General features: G+C 53.5%; 1 protein-coding gene across 4 annotated transcripts; it reads left to right on the forward strand.

Annotated features, from left to right (window-relative positions):
- Positions 1 to 1,455: 1,455 nt before the first annotated feature.
- Ccdc61 (coiled-coil domain containing 61) lies at positions 1,456 to 23,356 on the forward strand. Of its 4 annotated transcripts, none has more exons than XM_028856140.2 (14): positions 1,456 to 1,534; positions 8,590 to 8,748; positions 8,983 to 9,065; positions 12,062 to 12,219; positions 14,644 to 14,808; positions 20,072 to 20,282; positions 20,365 to 20,447; positions 20,896 to 21,062; positions 21,157 to 21,232; positions 21,674 to 21,819; positions 21,906 to 21,984; positions 22,148 to 22,208; positions 22,834 to 22,906; positions 23,058 to 23,356. In XM_028856140.2, exons 2-14 carry the CDS (start codon positions 8,601 to 8,603, stop codon positions 23,153 to 23,155), a joined length of 1,548 nt encoding a protein of 515 aa, XP_028711973.1. In that variant the 5' UTR covers positions 1,456 to 1,534; positions 8,590 to 8,600; the 3' UTR covers positions 23,156 to 23,356. The 4 variants fall into 4 exon arrangements, with proteins under 4 accessions (XP_028711973.1, XP_037057736.1, XP_037057732.1 ...); XM_037201837.1 differs by lacking the exon at positions 1,456 to 1,534 and adding an exon at positions 1,547 to 1,613; XM_028856141.2 differs by lacking the exon at positions 1,456 to 1,534 and adding an exon at positions 1,626 to 1,738.
- Positions 23,357 to 23,635: the final 279 nt, after the last annotated feature.

A 23,635-nucleotide genomic window follows, 5' to 3' on the forward strand; every position in this document is an offset into this window, starting at 1 on the left:
ACCCCCAGCCCCTCACTGGGGGATTCTAGGCAGGGGCTCTACCACTGATCCACACCCCGGCCCCTCACTGGGGGATTCTAGGCAGGGGCTCTACCACTGAGCCTTTGGATTTACTTTGGATTTGTGTACTTATTCATTTATTGTGTACTTACAGTATATGTGTATGTGTGTGTGCAGATCAGAGATGGATGTTGGGTGCCTTCCTCAGTGTCTTCACACCCTAATTTTTGAGAATAGGATCTCTCCTTGAACCAGCTCACTGACTGGCTTGGCAGCCTGGCCAGTGAACTCCTGGCATCCTTCTGTCTTTGCTTGGTCAGGACTAGGGTTACAGATGCTGTGGTTGTGGCGCGCGTACACACACACACACACACACACACACACACACACACACACACTTAAAAACTAGTAAAAAAAAAAAAGAACAACAACAAACTACTCAAGCCTGAGAGCATGGCATGTGCCTTTAATCCCAGCACTCAGGAGGCAGAGGCAGGAGGATCTCTGTGAGTTCGAAGATAGCCTGATCTATATAGTGAAATTCAGGCTAGCCAAGGATATAGAGTGAGACCCTGTCTCAAACAACACCAGAAAAGGAAAAAACTCTCCAGCACTGGCCGCTCTTCCAGAGGATCTGGGGTTTCCAGAACCAATATGGTACCTCATAACTATGATATGGTGTATCATAACTACAGTTCGAGGGGATCTGATGCCCCTTCTGATCTCCGCAGGCACCAGGCACACGGTACAAGCAGGCATAAAACTCAAACACACACACACACAAAATACATCTAAAAATATTAAAAACTAAAAATAATGCTTACTTTGCTGTATTGAGCTCTAATGAAGCCAGTGCCATGCCGGGCACGATGGTACACTCCTGTAATCCCAGTACTGGGGGAGTGGAGGCAGGAGGATGAATCAGTTCAAGGATGTTGGAGACCAGCTTGGGCTACTTTCTGTCTCAAAACCACCAAACACACGCACTAACAAGGCCAAGTCTAGCAAAGTGATCAGGGTAGGTAGGCTCAGGCATACACTGAGTGCTGAAACATCTCGATTTGTCCTTAGAGTTGAGGATACCCTCGGAGCTTCGGGACTTGGAGGCCAGGGCGCTCCTCTGCGCATGTACCACACTCTGTTCCGCCTCTCCCTTCCTTGTGGGCGCGGCCTGCCCAGCTATGGGGAGGGGAAAACAGGGGCCTGGTGGGCGGAGTCATGGTGCCACTTCCGGGATCCTCCCTCCGGCTGCTCCGGGAACCACCTTTTTTGTATGATTGGCAGCGTGTCTTGCCAATAATCATCGGACATGGGGCCGACGCCATAGGAACGCCTCTCCCAGATAGACTAATAGCAAGCTCTGGAAGGCGGGCTCTCCCGTGGGGGCGGGACAGAGTGACGGGCGTCACTTTCGACTTATGGAAACACGGCTGCCGGCAAGGTCAGGCCAATCAGAAGTGAGAAGGCCGGATCTGGGGCGGGGCTGAAACTTCGGCGGTTGAACCGCTCGTGAAGAGGGGCGTCCGTGGAGAAGGTGAGCGGCGGGTTCCCGGGCGCCCGTGCGGGCGCCAGGTGCGGGCCGTGGGGACCCGCGGAGCGCCACCTTCACACAGGTGCGCGCCAGGCCCTGTGCAAGCTGGAGAGTTCACAGGGTCTTCTCTGCGCCACGTTGTCACTCGCGAGACACGCGGTTAGAACATAGAGGTCCCTTGTCGAATACTGCACCGGAGTGTGTGAGGTAGAGCATTATTATGCACGCATTACCCCACGCGGTGCCGTGGGTTCTGAACTTGATTCAGGTTGGAGGATGTGTGTGTGGGGGGCGGCGGGTGCAGGTGAAGACCGGGCAGGAGCTCTCCAGGGTTGAGGGGTGTGTCCTGCGGACAAGCGGCATTCACTGTGTGCACGCTCTGAGCAAGTCATTTTGCATGAAGTCACTTAACTCTCTCCGCTTTTTTGGGGGGTGCTAGATATTAAACCCAGCCTTGTGCGTGTTAGTCAAGAGTTATCCCAATACGGCTGAGCTACATCCGTAGCTCATCCAAGCATAAACTTCTGTTTTGTTTTTGAGACAGGATCTCACTATGTAGTCCGCTATAGAGCAGGCAGGCCTCCAAGGCATAGAAATTATTGTGTGTGTGTACTGACGTGTGTGTTGGGGGTGGGAGATTCGTATCACAGGATGGGTGTGGAGGTCAGAGGACAACTTTGTGGAGTTGGTTCTGCCCTTCCACCCTAGACCCTGGGTTCTAGGGGGCAGACTCAGGTCTCAGGGTTTGCACAGCAGGGGGACTTTACCCATTGAGTCATCTTGACAGCCCCTCTGAGTGAACTCAAGCATCTTGAACAGTGGTGCACACTTGTAATCCCAGCCCTAGAGAGGTGAGGCCAGCCTGGGCTACAGAGTGAGTTTGAGGCCCGCTTTGGCTACATAGGAAGACCTTGTCTCAAGACCAAAACAAAGCAAAGCAAAACAAAATGAGAAGAGAGTGTGGGGTCTTGTATCTGTTTGCCCAAGTTGGAGTTCTGGTTCTGTCTCTTGTTCTTACTACTGAAATCACCATGGCTTTGGGCGAGTTGTTTAATCCTTTTGTGCTCAAACTTCATGTTGTGTGGAATAACTTTATAATTTATTATTTTTATTTTACGTGCACTGGTGTTTTGCTTGCATGTATGTCTGTGTGAGGCTGTCAGTTCTTGGAGTTACAGACAGTTGTAAATTGCCATGTGGGTGCTGGAGTTGAACCCAGGTCCTCTGGAACAGCAGTCAGTGTTCTTAACCACTGAGCCATCTCTCCAGTCCGGAATCACTTTCTATACCACTTCCCTCACCCTGTTTACCCAGTAGTGACTTCCAGATGTTTCTTTCCAGTATCCATCTCTGCCCTGAACAACACACTATATCCAGCTCTTCTTTGCTTGAAAGTCCAGCTGGCATGCAGTTACCCCCAAACAATCCTTCGGTGTCCCCATTCAGCGTGGCTGATCCTTCCTTTTAGGAGTTAGTTGTCCATCATGCCTTCCTTTTCCCTCTCATTAAAAAAAAAATATATATATATATAATATTTTTTATTAATATAATATATATAAAATTACACACACACACACACACACACACACACACACACACACACACGGTCTGGAAAGTAAATCTCATCCGGGACTGATGTTGGTGGTACACACCTATTATAATCCTAGCATAGCAGAGTCTAAGATAGGAAGATTGTGAGTTCAAAGCCAGCCTGGGCTACATGGTGAGACCCTATCTCATAAAAATGAGGGCAAGGATGGATGCTTGCCTAGTTCGTGTGAGGCTCTTGGTTTGATCCCAGCTCTGGGTCGGCCAGGTGTGGTGATGAGCCCCTGTAATCCCAGAACTTGGGAGTTGGAGGCAGGAGTATCAGGAGTTCATGGAGAACCTGTGTTGTATGAGACCTCTTTGCAAACAAGCAAAAAGTTGAATCATATTGTTCCTCTGTTAACCCCCGCCTGTCTTGTACTCACTCTTCCACAGTCCTCACCTGCTCACAGGATCTCCAGTAGTCCAGAGCTTCGTCCCCCACCTCCAATCACAGCCACCCCCCATCACAGGTCCCATCCCATGCCTTTGGGAGAGCCTTGCTTGTGCATTGGGGGCCATGAAGTCTTGGTGTCCTTTGGACATAGCAAACACATGCTGTCTCCCCTTCCATCTGGACTGGTGTAGACAAATTGTTAAACGGTCTTATTAAATAAAAATCTCGGAGCCAGATGTAGAGGTGAAAACGTGAGAGATCAGAGGAATAGGAAAAGCCACAAGCTAACCTCACCTCACTGACACCTCAGTCTCCAAAGAGACCTACATCCTGTATACCCACGCCTATATGCCTTTCTGTTCTGCTATCTCATTTGCTCTCTGTCCAGCTACATCACTTCCTCTTCCTGCCCAGCTCTGTCACTTCCTGTCTGTCTGTCCAGACCTCCATGGTTAACTAGTGTTGGAATTTAAGGTGTGTGCCACCATGCCTGGCTCTGTTCCCAGTGTGGCTTTGAACTCACAGAGATCCAGACAAATCCCTATCATTTAATCCTGAATGATAGGAATAAAGGCGTGTGCTACCATTGCCTGATTTCTGTGTTTAATATAGTGACTGGCTTTTTCCTCTGACCCTCAGATAAACTTTATTGGGTTGCACAGATAAAATATCACCACAGATTGGCTTCCCTCAGATGTCTGAGTGATGTCCCCTCTCTTTCCATCAGGTCTCAGTTCAGATAGGAACTTCAGGAGCCCTTGCTGACTGCCAGTCACCTTGTTTTACTTTGTCATAGCAACTAGATCCTCCGTTTATACCTTTGGGCTTCTCAGCTCTGCCCACGAGTGTTGGGCTTCGAGTGGCTCTATTGTGCTCCTGAAGAGCACATAGGTGTGTAAATAGTTACCATGCTAGAATTAACTACCCTTTCTCTAGTCTCTTCATGGTGCATGGTGGGGTGGTGGGCTGGGAGGGGCTCCTTCCTGGCAATGGAGTCAGGTGCATTAATAAACTGGACACATTGGATTGCCCCCAGGGGCCTTGAAACTGAGACTGGAGGGTGACAGGAATGACCTTGGATGCCTCTCCAGTACCAAGACATTGTTCCTTGATGTCCCCCGTTAGATTGGCAAGCAGATCTATGCCAGGTACCGAAGGGACAGTAAGAACAAGAATTAGAGAAGTTGTTTTTATTTATTTGTACTTAGGGAATTGAACATGGAGTCTTGTACAGGATGGGCAAGTGCTGTGAGGCTGAGCCGTGGACCCAGCCTCTTGTGGCGTCTCGGCCAGCTAGCTGTCCTCCGCTGAGCCATGCTTGCAGACTTTGGCATGAAGATTAAGTGGCCTTGGGGCTGTCACCTAAGAGTGGTAGGGGAGTGACAGGCCCTGTCGGGAGCTCCTTAGCTGCACTGACTAACTCAGTCCTCGGACAGTCCTACGAAGTCAGCATGCTTGTCTACACACACACACACACACACACACACACACACACACACACACACACACTTGCAGTGTCTGGGATTGAACCCAGGGCCTTACACCTGCTAGGTTAGCCCCTTATCACTAAGCTACGTCTCTAACCCTCTTTTTTGAGACTGGGTCTCACTAAATTACCCAGAGTGACCTTGACCTAACTGTTGTCCAGGCTGGTCTTAGACTTTTGATTCTCCACCCAGCCTGTTGCTAACAGGCTTTTGACTCCGGCCTGGCTTTATCTGCACTTGCTAAGGCAGAAGAATCCCAAGAGATGGCAAGTGCCTTACCCAGGGCACACTGGGGAGTGGGGAGCTTTGATCTGAAGCTGGGAGTTCCCAGCCTGCAGCACCAGACTGTAAGGTGTGAGCCACAAGGGTGAGTCAGTGCCTGCAGAACCTTGGGAGGGAAGGGGTGTGTTGGGATGCACAGCTGAATAGTGAGTGGGAGATAGCTGCTGTGCCGAGCTGTAGGCGCCTCAGTTTCATGGCCTGTAAAATGGGGTGGGGGATGATTGTAATATCTACCAGAGAGCAGAATTAGGTTGAGACATTGGTAAGTGTGTTTTGGGGACACCCTAGGTTTGCTGGGGGAACTACATGGTAGTGGTCTAGATTGTGGGGTGTCATACTTGATTCTAGCAGAAGGCAGAGAAATCATCTTCAGTGGCCTAAAGGGCTTTTGTTATTATATACTCCTGGGGACAGTGGAAGGCTTCAGTATGTGTTGGGGAAGAACAGGGGTGAATGAGGAGGGAGCTCTGGCCAGCTCATAGTCATCCAGGGTTGGGGAGGTCAGCTCAGAGTGGAGTGGAAGTCAGGCTGTGTTCACAGTGTGTGACATTCCTCTGAGAGCTCAGTAAGGCTAGAGATGGGTCAAGTGTGAGGTAGTTGTTGGGCCAGCAGCCTAGAGTCAGCTGGGGACAGTGGTGTGTCCATGGTGATGGGGGTGTGGTGGTCTGGACAGTTCTTTGGTAGTGATGTGTCCATGGTGATGGGGGTGTGGTGGTCTGGACGGTTCTTTGGTAGTGATGTGTCCATGGTGATGGGGGTGTGCTGTGGATATTACTCTATATAAATAAAACACTGATGGCCAGTGACCAGGCAGGAAGTATAGGTGGGACAAAGAGAAAGGAGAATTGGGGAAACAGGAAGAAGGAGAGACACTGCAGCCACCACCAGGATAAGCAACATGTAAAGACGCCGGTAAGCCACCGGCCACGTGGCAAGGTATAGATTTATAGAAATGGGTTAATTTAAGATATAAGAACAGTTAGCAAGAAGCCTGACACGGCCATACAGTTTGTAAGCAATATAAGTCTCTGTGTTTACTTGGTGGGGTCTGAGCGGCTGTGGGACTGGCGGGTGACAAAGATTTGTCCTGACTGTGGGCAAGGCAGGAAAACTCTAGTTACAGGGGTGTGGTGGTCTGGACGGTTCTTTGGTAGTGATGTGTCCATGGTGATGGGGGTATGGTGGTCTGGACGGTTCTTCGGTAGTGATGTGTCTATGGTGATGGGGGTGTGGTGGTCTGGACGGTTCTTTGGGGAGCCCAATGTGGAGGGTTCTCTTTCCTACATTGGAGTGAAGACTGAAATTTTGGAGCACCGCTTGGGAGGAGGAGCCAGGGGCAGTGGCGTAGCCCTGGGAAGGAAATTGGATTCCCTTATGAAAGATGGTGAGGAGAGGCCTGGGAGATTGTGAGGGCGACCTCAGTGTCCTGCAGCTGCGGAGGGAGTGGTCACTGGGGTGGTCCAGGTGTGTGTAGGGTTGGGATGTGGAGTCCAGGGCTGGTGAAGGTGGAGCCTGGATGCTGGGATGCTGGTCAGGAGGTGAGTAGAAGAGGAGCCAGGAAAGACTTGGGACAGACTTGAAGTCAGCGACCAGGATGAACTGTGGGTCCTTTAGCAAGGGTGGAGTGAGCAGGTAGAGGGAGGGGGTTGGAGGGAGCAAGAGAGATTGGAGCAAGAGAGACTCGGAGCGAGGGCTGTCCAAGGGAAGAGTAGTGGGAAATGTGCGTGTGGGTGGGGCAGGGGTGTTAGGTGGAATTCAGGTGAAATGTGGGGAGATGGAGCACCGGCAGAAAGTGGGGTGTGTGGGGGCTACCTTGAACATGTGAGCAGACTTGACACAGAATAAAGGGGGCATGACAATTCAGATAGTAAAGGCAGGGGGCGGGGTCCTAGGAGAACGTGCAGGTGGGGGCCGATGTAGGGAGGAGCAGTATGCTGGTGCCCCCACGCCTCAAGCTGGGAGAGTAGGATGGAACAGGGGCCTTGGCAGAGAGAGAGGCCGGTTTCCACCCTGCTGCGGCGGGTGGCACAGGGGCAAGGCGGTGCAGCTAAGGGACAGTTTCTAAACCTCCAAGAGGCGTTGGGAGGGCCGTGTGCATTGGGGAAGGGTAGATGTTAGGCCCGTTATTCAGAGGCTGAATGTCTGGGACCTAGGTGGTGGGTGGGCGTGGGCACAGGATGCTGGGCGGGGATGTGGGGCCCAGGTGGTGCAGGGTGGAGGACTAGGCCAGATTGGCAGTGGGGATGAGGGAGGCGGTACATTGGGCACAGTTTCCCAGGTGTTCCTCCACCTCCAGTGCCCTAGTAACTGTGGTGGTCCTGACTGGTCTGCGGAGCTGAGGGGCGGGTCTGTGGGAGGGGCCCAGAACACGGCTCCTGGATTGCCATTTAAGCTAGAAAGGGTGCACCACAGAGATTGATTAATGCTCCAGGCTTCAGAACTCCTAGAAAGCAGAAGCATAATTAGTAGGGTCTTCCAGATTTTATGGAGCCCTCCAAAACGTCCCGGAAACCTGAATTCCAAGGCAGCATGGGTTCTGTGTGTGCTCCCAAAACCTCTGTCCCCAATCCAAACCAAACCAAACCAAACCAAACCAAACCAAACCAAACCAAACCAAACCAAACCACAACCAAAGCGCAAACCACCACCACCACCACAACCACCACCACCACCACCACCACCACCACCACCACCACCACCACCACCACCAGAAACCCTAAGTGCGAGCTCTGTGGTGTTGCTGTGTTTTGTTTTGGGGATGGGCTTTTTGTTTTGGGGTCTGTTTATGCAGCCTAGGCTGGTCTCAAGCTGTTGGCTACATTTCTCACCTCCCCTGAGTGCCAGGATAACTGGTGTGCACCACCGTGCTGAGCGATCGGAGGGTTAGTTCCTGGATCTGTCGTTCATCTCAGGAGAATGACTTCATTGTTCTGTGCCTCATTCCTTGTCTGAAAGATGAGTTTAAAAATTGACACCTTCCTCACAGAGCTGTTATGAGGATTAAACTGGATAATAGCACAAAATTCACTAAGAACTGGTTGGGCATGGCAATCCCAGCACTTGGGAGGCTGAGTGGGGAGAATCATGAGTTCTGGGCTACAGAGTAAGACACAGTCTCAAAAAGACCAAGGTTGAGGGGCTGGAGAGATGGCTCAATGGTTAAGAGCCCTGGCTGATTTTCCAGAGGACCTGGGTTCAGTTCTCTGCACCCACATGGCAGCGCACAGCTGCCTGTAACTCCAGTCCTTTGGCTCTGAAGACACCAGACATGCATCTCTAGGTCTCTGTTTTGTCCCCCTCGGCAGGGACCCTGGCCATGGACCAGCCAGCTGGCTTGCAGGTGGACTACATCTTCCGGGGTGTGGAGCATGCTGTGCGGGTGGTGGTTTCGGGGCAGGTGCTGGAGCTGGAGGTGGAGGACCGGATGACGGCTGACCAGTGGCGTGGAGAGTTTGATGCCAGCTGTGAGTGTGCCTGCTGGGGTGGGCTCCCCTCCCTTCCCCTGAGGTCAACTTTTTTTTTCCAAAGTTGAGGCTGAGCTCAGTTTTGTGCTCCTGCCTCTTCTGAAGCTCTCCAAGGTGGGGCAGGGGTGTGGGCCTCATTGATCTGCTAGAGGCAATGGGGCGGGTGGGCAGAGCTGGAGAACTCTGGGCTGGGTAAGTGGTCAGATCTCAGGAGGAACTTTTCTTCCCACCCAGTCATTGAAGATTTGACTCACAAGACGGGAAACTTCAAACAGTTCAGCATTTTCTGTAACATGCTGGAGTCGGCCCTTACCCAGGTAGGCACCAACTTCAGAGACTGGGAGGTTTCTGCTGCCCAGCGTTTGGGGTGTGGGGCTGTGGATGGGCTACCTCATGTATGCAGGGTGCTCGGTCTTCAGAACTTCTTCTGCACATGCCAGTGGTCAGTTATGGTTCTCGTGACAGTTATCTGACAGAGGAAATGCAGATTGTAGGGCTGGGGTGTGGTTCCATGGTGGAGTGCTTGCCTAGCATGGCCAAAGCCCCCAGCTGGATCACCAGCACCTCATGATCTAGGCAAGGTGGGGTACGCTTGAAATCTCGGAACTTCAATGGTGGAGGCTGGAGGGGGAGAGGTTCAAGGTCATCCTTGGCTACTGTCTTAGTTAAGGTTTCTATTGCTTGACTCTGTCAACTCTTATAAAGGAAACATTTAATTGAGGTGGCTTCTTGCGTACAGTACAGAGATTCAGTCCATTATCATCATAAAGGGGAGCATGGCAGCATGCAGGCAGATGTGGTGCTGAAGTAGTAGCTGAGAGTCCTACATCTCGAAGGCAACAGGAAATGGTCTGGCACACTGGGCAGTATCCTGAGCATAGGAAACCTCAAGGCCCACCCCACAGTGACACACTTCCTCCAACAGTGATACACCTCCTAATAGTGCCACTCCCTGTGAGATTACAGGGGCCAGTTACATTCAGACTACCGCAGCTACAAAGTGAGATTGAGGCCAGCTCGGAATGCAGGAGACCCTGTCTCAGACAAAACAAACAGGTGGTGTTGAGGGTGCTGGGGAGACAGCTGGTTGTCAAGAACACTTGCTCCAGGAGGACCTGGGCTTGGTTCCCAGCACCACTTCAGGCGGCTCACAACTGCCTGTCACTTCATTTTCAGTGGTTCCCACGGCCTCTTCTGGCCTCTGAGGGCACCTGCACTCACCAGACGCACCCCCACACAGACACAGAATTAAAAGTAAAATACATCTTAAAACCAAGAAAGAAAAGTAGGTTTGGGTCACAGGGGAATGTAAAGGAGAGAGGAGGACACACTCCACTCTGTGCTCTTGTTGAGATATTGGTGAAGGCTGGGGGCTGGTGAACAGGTAAGGAGGTGCTTGAGTGGCCAGCCTGGGGACCTGGGTTCCATCCCTAGGTCCCACGGTGGAAGGACAGAACAGAATACTGAAAGTTTACCTCTGACCTCCACACGTGTTACGAGAATGCAAGTGCACACACGTGTGCACGGACGAAACACACACACACACACACACACACACACACACACACACACACACTGAAATAAAATCCATGATAAATTTTACATTAAAAGTACTGGTGAAATTGGTCCAGCTTTTCTTCATCTCTCTCTTTTCACGTGAATACAGGTGTTTGTTTTGCAGATGTATGATTACATGTAGTTCATACATTTTCCTTTTTTTTTTTTTTTTGGTTTTTCGAGACAGGGTTTCTCTGTGTAGCTTTGCGCCTTTCCTGGAACTCGCTTTGGAGACCAGGCTGGCCTCGAACTCACAGAGATCCACTTGCCTCTGCCTCCCGAGTGCTGGGATTAAAGGCATGCGCCACCACCGCCCGGCTTATACATTTTCCTAAAGAGTTCTGAACCTGTTTTTTTTTTTTTTTTTTTTTTTTTTTTTTTTTTTTTTTTTTTTTTTTGAGACATTGTTTCATGTAGCCCAGGCTGCCCTGGAACCCCTTGAGCTCACTGTGTAGCCAGAGATGACCCTGAACTCCTCATCCTCTTGCTTCTATCTTCTAGTACTGGGATTACAGGCTGAGCAGCATTTGGTGGCCTGGTTTGTGTGGTGCTGGGGTGGAACCCAGGGCTCCGTGCTGGGCAAGCATGCTACCAACTGAGCCCCAGCCCCAAGATTTAAGAATTTAGCCACATGGGCTAGAGAGGTACTGCAGTGCTTAAGGGAACTTGCTGCTCCTGTAAAGGACAGAGGTTGGGTCCCAGCGCCCCCACTGGGTGGCTTACAATAGTCTGTGACAAGCAGTGGGCCGCCTGATGAGGGTGCTGGGATCGAACTCGGGTCCTCCGGAAGAATAGCACACACTTAGCTGCTGAGCCGTTGTCCTCCAGCCCTCTGCATAGCGAGTTTCAGACAGTGGAGTGCCCTTCTGTGCTGGCACAGCCTGGGCGGTGCCATTGCCAGGTGGAGTCTGCCGCCTCATCAGGCCTCTTGCACTGGGGAGGCAGAGGCAGGAGGATCAGAAGGTCATGTTTGGCCATATAGTGAGTTTGAAGCCAGCCTGGGTTCCATATGACCCTATCCCCCCAAAAACTAGAAAAAATATCCCTCTCCAAGCACACAAGAACCCACTGGACCGGGTCATCCACATGACAGCATGCTGTGTCTTGTGCTCTCCGTGGACGGGTCATCCACATGACAGCGTGCTGTGTCTTGTGCTCTCCGTGGACGGGTCATCCACATGACAGCATGCTGTGTCTTGTGCTCTCCGTGGACGGGTCATCCACATGACAGCGTGCTGTGTCTTGTGCTCTCCGTGGACGGGTCATCTGCACGGCTCCCTAATGCTGTGCTTTGCTCTCGTGGGAAGTGCCTGTTGATGAGTTTCTCAGAAAACTCAAATGTCGGCCCATTTCATCTTGGCTGCCACTGCTCGACTCCTTCCTTCCTCACCCTTCCCTCCACTTCCCCAGTGCTGGGATGACGTGTGCCACCTTGCTAAGCCACCGGCCGGGTTTCTCCTAAGGTGGCACCTGTTTCACTCCCCAGGCCTTTGGCCGCATGAGCGTGACTCTCTGCACAGTGGCAAAGGCGTGGTGCTGTTGCCCTTGTGAAGGTCGCTGTGGCCTCCTGGCCCTGCAGGTCTCTGCCCACCCGGGAGGCCGTCCTTAGGTTCTGTCCAGGGTATCCCTCCAATCATGGGTCGGTGTCGTGACCACTGGCCCCCTTGTTGGGAAGCTCAGGGTCCTGAGACTTGGCGTGGTGACTGAGAGGGTGGCTGTGAGCGTCCTGGGCACCTCCCATCCTTTCCTCCCACAGAGCAGTGAGTCCGTCACCCTGGACTTGCTCACCTACACAGACCTGGAGACCCTGCGGAGCCGCAAGCTGGGGGGCCGCCCGGGTGCCTTGGCCCCCAGGTCAGCACAGCTCAACTCCAAGCGTTACCTCATCCTCATCTATTCCGTGGAGTTTGACAGGTGGGCACAGGGCTGGCTGAGGGACCAGGCTGGTGGGCCAGGGTGGGAGGAGCCCAGTGCCAGGTGGCTGGGATGTATGTACTTCTCCTGTAGTCGGTGGGCTCTGTATCATTTTACTATTGTGACTGGCTACAGATGGCAGAATGACCACTGCTAGTACCCATTCATTTGCTTTATGCAGGTGAACCCAGGGCTTTGCACATGGTAGGCAAGCACTGAGCTGCATCTCCAAGTGCTTTAAATACCACATAGCTAGACGTCCAAACTACAGTTCAGCTTACTATTAGGGACGGAGATCTGTTTTGTTCTTTGTGTGTTTGCTTGCCTTTTTTTTTTTTTTTTTTTTTTTGAGACAGGATCTATGTAGTCCTGGCTGTCCTGGAACTCAGAGAAATCCACCTGTCTCTGCCTCCCGAGTGCTGAGATTAAAGGTGTGACTTTGTAGCCCAGGCTGGTCTCTGTGGGAGTCCTCCTGCCTCAGCCTCCCAGGTTCTGGAATTACCAGCCTGTACCACCACACCTGGCTAACGGATGCTCTTTCTTTTTGTGTACATGTGTGGTTTTTTATTTTAAAATCTTTGTATGTTTACTATGTTGTCTCCCCTCTCCCCCCTTTTAAAAATCCTATCCTTATCTCTTCATGGTCACAGAATAGCTGCTGGACCTCTCTCTAGGCATTGCATCTTTATCAAAGCAGGAAGAAAAGGAACAGGGCTCAACAGATTTCCCATATTGGTTTATAAGTGCTCAGATGCTGGGAACTGAACTCCAGCCCTCTGTAAGAGCAGCCAGTGTTCTTAACTATGGAACCATCTCTCAAGCGCCTTCCCTTAAAATTTTTTTTTTTTTTTAATTTGTTTTATGGGGCTGGAGAGATGGCTTAGTGGTTAAGAGCACCTACTGCTCTTCCGGAGGACTTGGGTTCAATTCCCAGCACCCACATGGCAGCTCACAACTGTCTGTAACTCCAAAATCTGACACCCTCACATAGATGTACATGCAGGCAAAATGCCAATGCACATAAAAAAAAATTGTTTTATGTGTATGGATGGGTGTTTTGCTTGCACGTATCCACCATCTGCTTATAGTGCCTGCAGAGGCCAGAAGAGGGCCTCTGGGATCCCCTGGTTCTCGAACTATAGTTGTGGGTGCTGGGAATTGAACCTGGGTCCTCTGCAAGAACAGCAGGTGTTTTAAATATTAAACCATCTCCAGTCATTCTCTGTCCTCCTCTATTTTATTCATTCATTTGGTTTTTCAAGACAGGGTTTCTCTGTGTAGCCCTGACTGTCCTGGAACTCACTCTATAAACCAGGCTGGCCTCGAATTCAGAGATCCGCCTGGCTCTGCCTCCTGGGTGCTGGGATTAAAGGTGCGCCACCACTGCCCGACTCCTTTATTATTCTTAAGAGAGAGTCTTGCTATGTAGCCCAGCCTGGCCTTGAACTCATAGCAGGCAGTCTTCCTGCCTCAGCCTCCGGAGAGCTGGGATTACAGGCTGGAGCCACCACACCTGGCCAGGAATGGCTCTTGAGTAGCTGGACAGCAGGGTCTGTCTGTCTGTCCTGGTGTCTGGGATAGCGAGTGGGAAGTTAGCAGTCCTGAAGGCACTGTGTGTGGTGAGGTAGCACCTGAAGGCACCCTGTAATGTCCCCGGCTCAGGGCTGACTCAGCTCAGGCCACCCCGTGAGGATGGCGCCCCCTGCAGAGCTCCCAGGACAGTGCCCCCCTGCAGAGCTCACAGGACAGTGCCTCCCTGCAGAGCTCACAGGACAGTGCCTCCCTGCAGAGCTCACAGGACAGTGCCTCCCTGCAGAGCTCACAGGACAGTGCCCCCCTGCAGAGCTCACAGGACAGTGCCTCCCTGCAGAGCTCCCAGGACAGTGCCTCCCTGCAGAGCTCCCAGGACAGTGCCTCCCTGCAGAGCTCACACCACAGTGCCTCCCTGCAGAGCTCCCAGGACAGTGCCTCCCTGCAGAGCTCACACCACAGTGCCTCCCTGCAGAGCTCACACCACAGTGCCTCCCTGCAGAGCTCACACCACAGTGCCTCCCTGCTGACACTGCACAGGCACCGCCAGGCCTGGAGCCCTGGGAATCCTGGAGGCAGGCGCTCAGCGGCACCTGGGCACAAATGACCAGCACGCTAGAACCTAGAGCCAACTGCTTTCCCAGCACTTGGGAGGCAGAGGCAGGTGGGTCTCTGAGTTCTAGATCCGCCTGGCCTATGTAAAGAGTTTCAGGACCGCCAGGGCCACACAGTGAGATCCTGTCTCAAAAACTCAAACAAGCAAACCCCTCCAAGCCAAAAGCTGTGAATGCAAGCTTTTGGGGACTGCCCGTGCTTGTGTTCTGTGGCCCGCAGACCTGGGCCCTCAGGTGGATCTTGGCCTCTGAGATGCCGCGGTTCTGATCCCCTTCTCAGGATTCACTACCCGCTGCCCCTCCCGTACCAGGGCAAGCCGGACCCCGTGGTTCTGCAGGGCATCATCCGCTCACTGAAGGAGGAGCTGGGCCGCCTTCGAGGGCTGGATGGCGGCCAGGATGGTCGTGATACCCGGGAGACTGAGATCTGGCACCTGAGGGAGCAGTGAGTCTGGGGACGTGTGGTGGGTGTGGGTGCGGTGGATGGGATCGGCACTGCCCATCATGCATTTCCTTGGGAACACTCGCCTGTGTCCTTCTGAGCCCTGCCTCGGCCTTTTGTTGGGTGCTGAGGATTCAGCAGTGATTGACAGCCCTGGCTCTGCCTTCCTGGGCCCCTAGGACAGTGAGGGGTCCTGGAAAGAGGTGTGGAAGCAGGAGCACTATCAGCTCGAAGGGCGACCTCAATAGCCTTCCCCCGACCTCTTGGTGCTGCCCGGCTCTGCCTGGGGTGCCCAGCCCAGTGGGAATGGAGGTTAATCAGCAGCCACAAGAGCATGTTATTGGATATGGATGAGTGAGGAGGAGGCAGGAAAGGGAGCTGTGACCAGGATAACCTGATAGGTAGGTTAGGTGAAGGAGTTAGGGAAGAGTGTTCTAGGGAGCGGGAACAGCATATGCAAAGTCCTCAGGCATGGTTGAGAGCAGGAGTGAAGACTTCCGGCCTACTCCTGACTCCTGCTGTGTTCTGTCATCTGTTGGCAAGGATTTGGTCTCCACCTGTAGGTGGCCAATTCCTTGAGGAAGACTAGTGACATTAAAACAATTGAATGTTACTGTATCATATGCATGGTGTGTGTGTGCGTGTGCGTGTGTGCGTGTGTGTGTGTGTGTGTGTGTGTGTGTGTGTGTGTGTGCGCGCACGTGCACATGTGTGTACACCGAGGTATGTGTGGAGGTCAGGACAGCTCCGTGGAGTGGGTTCTCTCCTTCCATGTTGGCTCCCAGGGGTCAAACTCAGGTCCAGGCGTGTGTCATTGAGTGGCAAGCATCCTTACCTACTAGGTCATCTCGCTGGCCCATTTCTTTTTTTTCACCCCCTTTGAGACAAGGCTTCATCTATGCGAGACTGGCCTCAAGCTTGCTGTGCAGTCCAGGATGACCTTGAACTTTCTGGTCCTCCTTCCTCCAGACCCTGGGTGTCCTTGGGCTTATAGGCTCAGGTCACCAGACCTGGTTTGTGTTGTGCTGGAATTGAATCCAGAGCATCATGTATACTAGCCAACCAAGCCACGTTCCAGTCCCATATCATTCTTTTTAAGATTCATTTCATTATGTATTTGTGTCTGTGAGGGTATGTGCCCTGTGTGCTCATGGGAGGCAGAAGTTGTTATCCTCACAGCAGCCCTATGAGACAGACATTGCAATCACCACCATGTTCCAGAAGCCCAGAGGCGCTAGGGGCCTTTCCCAGGGCACACAGTCAGTCCTATGGCTAGGCTAGGCCTTGGATGCCGTCAGCACTTCTGCACTGTTGGAGGTGCCAACCCAGACTGAGTGCCAAATGCTGCCCCAGAGGAATGGCCTCCTCCCACTCAGGGAGTACACGGTAGCAGGACCCATGGGTACTGCTGGGCAGAGGTGCAGGAAGGACAGAGTGCGGGGCTGAGGAACTGAGCCTCCATCCAAGCCATACCTGTGTGCTTCTCCAAGCTTGGCCACAAGGTGGCGACCTCCACCCATCCACAGAACTGGTAAGGGTGCTTTGAGCTAGTGGTTTGTCCTCCCATTCTAACTGCTCCCCCCTCCTCTTGGAGACAGGGGCTTGTTACATAGACCAGGCCTACTCCCTCCACTCTGGGTGCATGTTTCACCACCTCCCCACAAGGAACCCCACAGGAGGAAGCTGCCCCCTAGGGTGGTGATCCGCGCAGAAGGCGGAGGGTCACTCCTACAGCTCTACAGAGGCTGGTGCTGGGCAGGGTGTGTGTGTGTGAGTGTGAGTGTGTGTGTGTGTGTGTGTGTGTGTGTGTGTGTGTGTGTGTGAGAGAGAGAGAGAGAGAGAGAGAGAGAGAGAGAGAGAGAGAGAGAGAGAACCTATTTAAAAAAACTGTTTTTATATGTTTACCAGGTAGACCAGGCTATCCCTGAACTTTCAGCAATCCTCCTGCCTCTGCCTCCCAAGTGCTGAGATTACAGGTGTGCACCACCATGTTTTGCTCTTGTTTTGTTCCGCTCCTTCTCTTCTCCCTCTATCCTGTCTGAGACAGGGTTTCTCTGTGTAGCCCTGGGTGTCCTGGAACTCACTCTGTAGACCAGGCTGGCCTCACACTCACAGAGATCCACTTGCCTCTGCCTCCCGAGTGCTGTGATCAAAGGCGTGCGCCACCATGTTTTGCCAGTTCATGAGACTGTTGGGTAGAGCGGCGTCTTCTGAGGGGATGATCTAACTCCGTAATTCTGCTTTGTCGGCTGGGGTAAGGCAGCACAGTTTCCCAGGCGAGGCGTCATCAGTGCCAAGTCTTTCCTTTACGCACCTCGCCCTGACGCTGAGCTGGCTCTCATCCCACAGACACCAGTGGCGTTTGTCATCATGGTTGTTATGAACTCCTGAATTTTAAGTTGGTTGAACTTGTGTTGGTTTCCTTCGACTGCTGTGACAAGACGACACAGATTCGGTGGTCGATAGGCGGTGGTGGCGCACGCCTTTAGTCCCATCCCAGCACTCGGGAGGCAGAGGCAGGCAGATCTCCGAGTTTGAGGCCAGCCCAGTCTACAAATCGGGTTCCAGGACAGCTCGAAAATCCAAAAAACCATCGGAGTTGGTCAGTGAGATGGCTTCCATGGTAAAGGCGCTTGCCACCACGCCTGCTGACTGAAGTTCAACCCCTGGGGCCCACGTGGTGGAAGGGAGAACCAGTTCCCATTAGTTGCCCTTTGACCTCCACATGATGTTATGGCATAAACACAAATAAATAAATGCAATAAGAATGAAAACAAAAGCAAAAGGAAAACCACTGGAAATGTGCTCTGTCTCCCTCTGGAGGACGGTGCCTGAGATGGCGTCCCTGGGCTGTAGTGCGGGCATCGCTGGGGCCACCCTCCCATAGGCCCCTGGGGGAATCCCTTTCTGCCTGTCCAGACCTGGAGTGGCAGCTGTTCTTTGGCTGTGTCCTTGTCCTCTGGGCTCCGTGGACACAGTCCCTCCCTGTCGGGGACTAGGGGGGGTCCAGCCCCTCACAGTCCCTCCCAGGGTCTGGGAAGAATCTACACCCAGCTGATTAATCTTTGAAGAAAGGAAATAAATTTATGTACACGAAACTCCTTAGTCCACACACCTTATTATTCTGTCAGTTTTCTCTCTACAAGCCTATACTCTGCTCTCATTTTTAGCTCCTTTCTTGCCCAATTTCTCTTTACATTTATCTGCTGTCCCCTCCAGGTTCGTTTTTTAAAATTTTTTTATTTTATTTTTCTTTATTAAGAAATTTTCTACTCACTCCTCATGCTATCCACAGACCCCCCTCCTCCTTCCTCCCACTGCCTTCCAGGTTCTATCTTAATTCCTTCATCTAGTTCTGTCCTTTCTAGGTTCTCATCCATCTAGTTCTTTCCCCTATCAGCTCCTCTCCCGTCTCCTTCTCTCTCATCTCCTCTCTCATCTTTTACTTCCCCGTCTGGCTCTTCCTCATCTTCCATCTCGTTCCTCTAGTCCTCTCTTCTAGCCCTGCAATCTAGTTCTTCCCCATCTCAGTTTGTTTTTCTTAAGTTCTTATCCATCTAGTTCTTCCATTCTCTTCTCTCTTGCCATGCTGTTCTGTCTTTGTCTACAGAAAATGCCTGTCCTTCCTTTCCCTGGGCATGTGGTTTCCTGCCTCCTCAGGAATGTTGTTTAATCTCACACCTTGATGTATAAAAACCTCTTTTGTTTTCAGTCAAAATGCTCTGGAGAACCACTAGGCCTCCTCAAGGCCAGGGAATGGTCTGAACATCATTGGCACAGGAAACAAAGCTAGGCATCTCCCACCAGCAGGTCTCCTAAACTCAGCAGGGCAGTTAGTAACTTAGTAGGTTCAGCAGGTCTGGGGAACTGAACTGTTTACCAATTGGTCTAGACACACAAGGATTTCATAGCAGAAGACAGCTGAAATATTAAAGGCTGGGTAACACTAAATATTCATAATAAATGGCTTTGCCTTTTCACAGACCCTTGGCCAGTCAAAGTTCAGCTTTAATACACAGCTGAATCTCTATGATATATTCTTGTGACCCACAAGACCTCCCCTCTTCTGTGTCTGTCATTTCAGGTTGTGATTATGTTCAGAACCTGCCCAGATGATTCAGGAGAATCATTTTATCTCACTGTCCATATCAGATCTATAAAAGTCCACTTTTGCTAAATAGTGCAGTGTTCAGAGGTGCCAGGAGAAGGCCTCAGATATCTTTGGGTGCACGCACACACACACACACACACACACACACACACGTGTGTGTGTGTGTGTGTGTGTGTGTGTGTGTGTGTGTGTGTAGTATTCAGCTCACAACAGATGTGATCTAATCCATTCATTTCAATAGATTTTTGTTTGCATGTTATATATATCTTTGGCCAGGTGGAATTGTTCCTGTTGGGTTCTATATCCTTTTGGAAGGGCCTCAATAATCTTTTCTGTTTTGTTTTTTAAGTGCCAGACATAGAACCCAGAGCTTGTGCATGCAAGGCAAGTGTTCTATCACTGAGCTATACCCTCACTGGGGGATTCTATCTAGGCAGGGGCTCTACCACTGAGCCACACCCCAGCCTCTCACTGGGGGATTCTAGGCAGGGGCTTCACCACTGAGCCACACCCCAGCCCCTCACTGGGGGATTCTAGGCAGGGGCTCTACCACTATTTTTAAAAATAGGAGCATACATAGATAATTTACAACCCCTCCCATTTCTTCTTACAAAAAAGGACTTGGTAAATACATTCTTCACCGTTTAAATTAGCAAAAACCAGCCCTCATTCCTTCTCACGGCAGCACTGCACTGTGTATGAGCCAGGGAGACTACTAGTTCTGTCGGTGGACACTTGGTTACCTTTGCTTCTTGCTATTTATAAACAGCGAGAAGGAAAAGCCTTGGTATGTGGTGTTTTCTTAAGGGTCGCTGAGCAGGGTAGCAACCTCGTCAGTTGTTTTTGGCTGGTGAACAGTGTGTTTCGGCCGGGAAAGCCTCGGGGATGGGAGCTGGGACTGTGGAGCTAGGCTTGCAGCAGGCATCTTTGAGCCTCCTCTCCACACTGACCTCTTCACTAGGGCGGATGTGCCTGTGTGTGGGGTGGGTGAAGGTGAAGCGGCCTCAGCATCCTCCCTGCCTCGGAGGGGAGTTGACAGGACCAGAGCCCTCCCCGGGGACCGCATTCCTCCTTCCTGGGGGGCCTGGGGGACTGCCTCCAGTGGAGCAGTGGGGAGGGGCTCACGGTGCTCGGGTCCTCTCCCCGCTCTCTCAGGGTGACCCGCCTGGCATCGGAGAAGCGCGAGCTGGAGGTGCAGCTGGGTCGCTCCCGAGAGGAGGCGCTGGCCGGGCGGGCGGCGCGCCAGGAGGCCGAGGCGCTGCGCGGGCTGGTGCGGGGACTGGAGCTGGAGCTGCGGCAGGAGCGCGGCCTCGGGGGCAGGGCTGCTGGCCGTCGCAGCCAGGACTGCCGCCGCCTGGCCAAGGAGGTGAGGGGCGGGGCGGGGGAGGGGGCGCGCCCCGGGACCTTGGACTGGTCTGGACTGCCGCGCTCTTCGTTTCCCTCCGCAGCTCGAGGAGGTGAAGGCGTCGGAGCGCAGCCTGCGAGCGCGGCTGAAGACGCTCAACAACGAGCTGGCCATGTACCGAAGGGGGTGAGAGGCGGGGATGGGGTGGGGCTTATGGGGAGGAGCTCAGAAATGGGGTGGGGTCAGGCAGGTGACTTTGGGAGGTGGGCGGGGCCTGTGGAGAATTAGGCCGGGCCTGGAGGTAGGTGTGGGGTGGAGCCCGAGGGCCTGTTGCTCCCAGCGGGAGGCATCAGGGAGGTTATCTGCCTTTGATTGGCGTGAAAAGGGCTTCCAGGGCACTGTAGAGGGAAGACCTCGGAAAGAAGGATCTGGGAAGGCATGAGAATGTAGGGAAGTGGCAGGTCCTGGAAAAAGACTTGGAGAGGGTGGGGTATAGGAACGTATCGTGAGCCCGGGTGGGGATGTTTGGGGAGATCGGAGAGAAAGTGGGCCTCAGGGTGCAGAGGAAGTGCGTGTGGCCCCTGAGTGGCGGTGGGCTAGCGGGTGGGAAGCTGACCGGACCCGGTGCTCCCAGGAGACGCACGCTGCCGGCGCCGGCTCCAGCCCGGGAGGATCGAGCTTCGTCGTCCCGGGAGCGCTCCACGTCTCGCGGCCGCGCGGCCACTCGCTCCTCGTCGCGGGAGAGTGGCCGTGGGGCCAGGGGTCGCGGCCGGCCGGCACGCCCCTCGCCCTCGCCCACAGGTCTGTGGCTGCCCCGCCCTGCCGCGGGGAGGCGGAGTGGGCTAGCGCCCATAGGCACCGGTATGCTAGCCAGCCTCCTCCCCACACTGCCTAGGTGGTCGTGCGCCCCGTTTTGACCCCACAGCCTTTGTGAAAGCCAAGGAGAAGAAGCAGAGAGAGATCAGGATGAAGTAAGTCGGTGCCCGTTTCCTATGAATCGGTATGTGTGTCTGTGCTTGGTCCTTACCGCATCTCCTCCTCCCACCTCTCACCAACCGCAGCTAAGCCTGGTCTCCCCTTCACTCCTCTGTGCTCCCACTTCTGTCCCCGCTCCACCCCGTCCTCCAGTCCCTCCAGTTCTAGGGTCTCTTAACTCCGGTTTCCTTGGCTCCCCTCTCCTCCCTTGGTCCCACCTCCCCTCCTTGTCCCCGCTCCTCCCTGCACACTCAGCCCCTCTCGTGGCCCGCTCGCTCCCTCTTGACCTGTTCCGCTCTCCAGACCTCAGGTGCACTGCTTGCTTCTCCCACCCTCCTGTCGGCGTCCCCACGTGACCTTGGCGGGCCCGGGCTCTGGCTGTGGCCGGTTCCCTCCCGGCTTTGGTTGGTGCACATCTCTAGTCTCCGGTTTTCTAGGCAGCAGCAGCAGCAGCGGAACCGAATGGGCAGTGGAGGAAGCGGGGACGGGCCGTCCGTCTCCTGGTCTCACCAGACTCGGCCCGCTGCTGCGGTGACGGGCCGAGGGGACGCTGCCAGCCGCTCCCGGAACCGCAGCTCCTCGGGTAACGGGCCGGGAGAGGCGGTGTGGCTGCGGCCGGTAGGCGGGCCCGATGGCCCTCGGGGCCTGACGCTCTCCGTCTCCCCCTAGTGGACAGTTTCCGCAGCCGCTGCTCGTCAGTCAGCTCCTGCAGCGAGTTGGAGGATTTCTCTGCCTCGGTTTCCAGGAGGTAAAGCTTGTGCTCTGGGGAAGGACCCTCTGGAAAGGGCGCCTAGGGAGAGTCTTTTACACGGGAATTAGGTGACGGAGGCTGGAGGTCTTAAAACCACGAAGGTGGGTCAGGAGGAGGTGCCGAAGATGCTCTATGGTCCCTGATTGCCTTCTTTTCTCAGTCGTCGCTGCCGTGGCCGTGGGAAACCCCCCAGCCCCACACCCTGGAGCGGGTCCAAGACGGTGAGGATCATTCCCAGGCTGGGAGAAGGGAAGGGTAGTAGTAAGCCATAGGTGGCCACCCATCATCTATATGGCTCTGTTCTGGTGGCACCAGGTAGTAGAGGGAACTCTGGAATGACTCTGGAAGCAGGGTGTTTGGGGCCCTGGGACTGGTGGGCAAAATCTTAGTGGCCACAATATGCTTTAAGATTTGGACCCAGGAAGTGGCTGACTTGGTAGAACGCCCATGTAGCACGAGGCCCCGGGTTCCAGACAAACCGTGTGGTGGCACTGGCAGGCCTGTGAACCCAGCACTCAGCGGGAGTGCCGGAGGATCCAAAGTTTAAAGCCAGCCTCCGCTACTGAGTGAGTTCGAGGCCAGCCTGGGCTACATGAGAGCATGTGTCCAAATGAAAAAAGGAAAAAGATCCTTTCCTCAAAATGGTGACAGCTTCTCAAACCTAACCTCCCCTCCTGGTGTGTGACTGAGGGTGCCTGGGTAGCCTCTTTCTGCCCCAGGCTCTGCCAGTTCATCCCTTGGAGGCTCTTGATACCTGTAGGTCCTCAGATTCCGAATCCTCATGGGACTTGGGGGGTAGGGATAGAAGGGGTTGTCTGACCCCCTTCCTGCCTCTCTTGTCACCAGAAGTCTACCACTCGAGAACGCAACAATCACCAGAGACACCTGGCTAGTTCCGGGGGCTGGGTCCCCATCAAAGGTGAGCCTGGGGTCCCACATTTGAACCTCCTTCCCCTCCCTCCATCACCCCAGAACCCTCTGGGGTGACAACGAGGGCAGTCCATAGACTCCTGGCTGCTTTAGGCCCCTCCTGGTCTGCCGCCCCCAACACACGACCTCTGCTTTCACAGAGTACAGCTCTGACTTCCAGGGAGCTGACATGGCTGAAATAGATGCCCGCCTGAAGGCTTTGCAAGAATACATGAACAGGCTGGACACTCGGTCATGACCCTGGAGAGGTGGTACCCTGACTTCCCATTCCACCATCAGTGGGTCTGGTGTGGAGGCAGCGCCCTCCTGTGCTCCACACCTCTAGGTGCTCCTGGAGTCTCAGGTGTGTGAGGCCCTGACCCCCCCCCTCTCTCCCAGTAATGCATTCTAGGAGAAGAGGGTATGTGTATTTTGTAAATAAATATGGTTGTTCTTGGCTCCTTAACTTATGATTCAAGGGTAGGGAGGGAGTGGAAATGAGGATGGGCTGATGATGGGGACCTGAAAGTGTGTCTGGCCTGTCTGTGACCAGGGAGGCAGGTGGGTACTAGTGAGCTGTGTGTCTCCGGAGGAGTTCAAGCAAAGTTGATGCCTCTGGCTCCGTGGCAGGGGAGTGGTGTCTTGCAGCATGGCCCACCTTGCAGGCTCTTTCGCTGCTGTGGGTGATATGCGGCCGGCTTGGTATTGATTCCTGGGCTCTCACCTGCGACCTCTAGGT

Source organism: Peromyscus leucopus, chromosome 1, assembly GCF_004664715.2.
Source record: "Peromyscus leucopus breed LL Stock chromosome 1, UCI_PerLeu_2.1, whole genome shotgun sequence".
In the NCBI taxonomy this organism is placed as follows: domain Eukaryota; kingdom Metazoa; phylum Chordata; class Mammalia; order Rodentia; family Cricetidae; genus Peromyscus; species Peromyscus leucopus.

Bases quoted from the DNA above. Each gene is read 5' to 3' on its own strand.
- Ccdc61 (XM_028856140.2), top strand. From the start codon at position 8,601: ATGGACCAGCCAGCTGGCTTGCAGGTGGACTACATCTTCCGGGGTGTG. The intron at 8,749-8,982 runs GTGAGTGTGCCT...CTTCCCACCCAG, and splicing joins TGGAGAGTTTGATGCCAGCT to TCATTGAAGATTTGACTCAC. The intron at 20,448-20,895 runs GTGAGAGGCGGG...CGGTGCTCCCAG, and splicing joins CTGGCCATGTACCGAAGGGG to GAGACGCACGCTGCCGGCGC.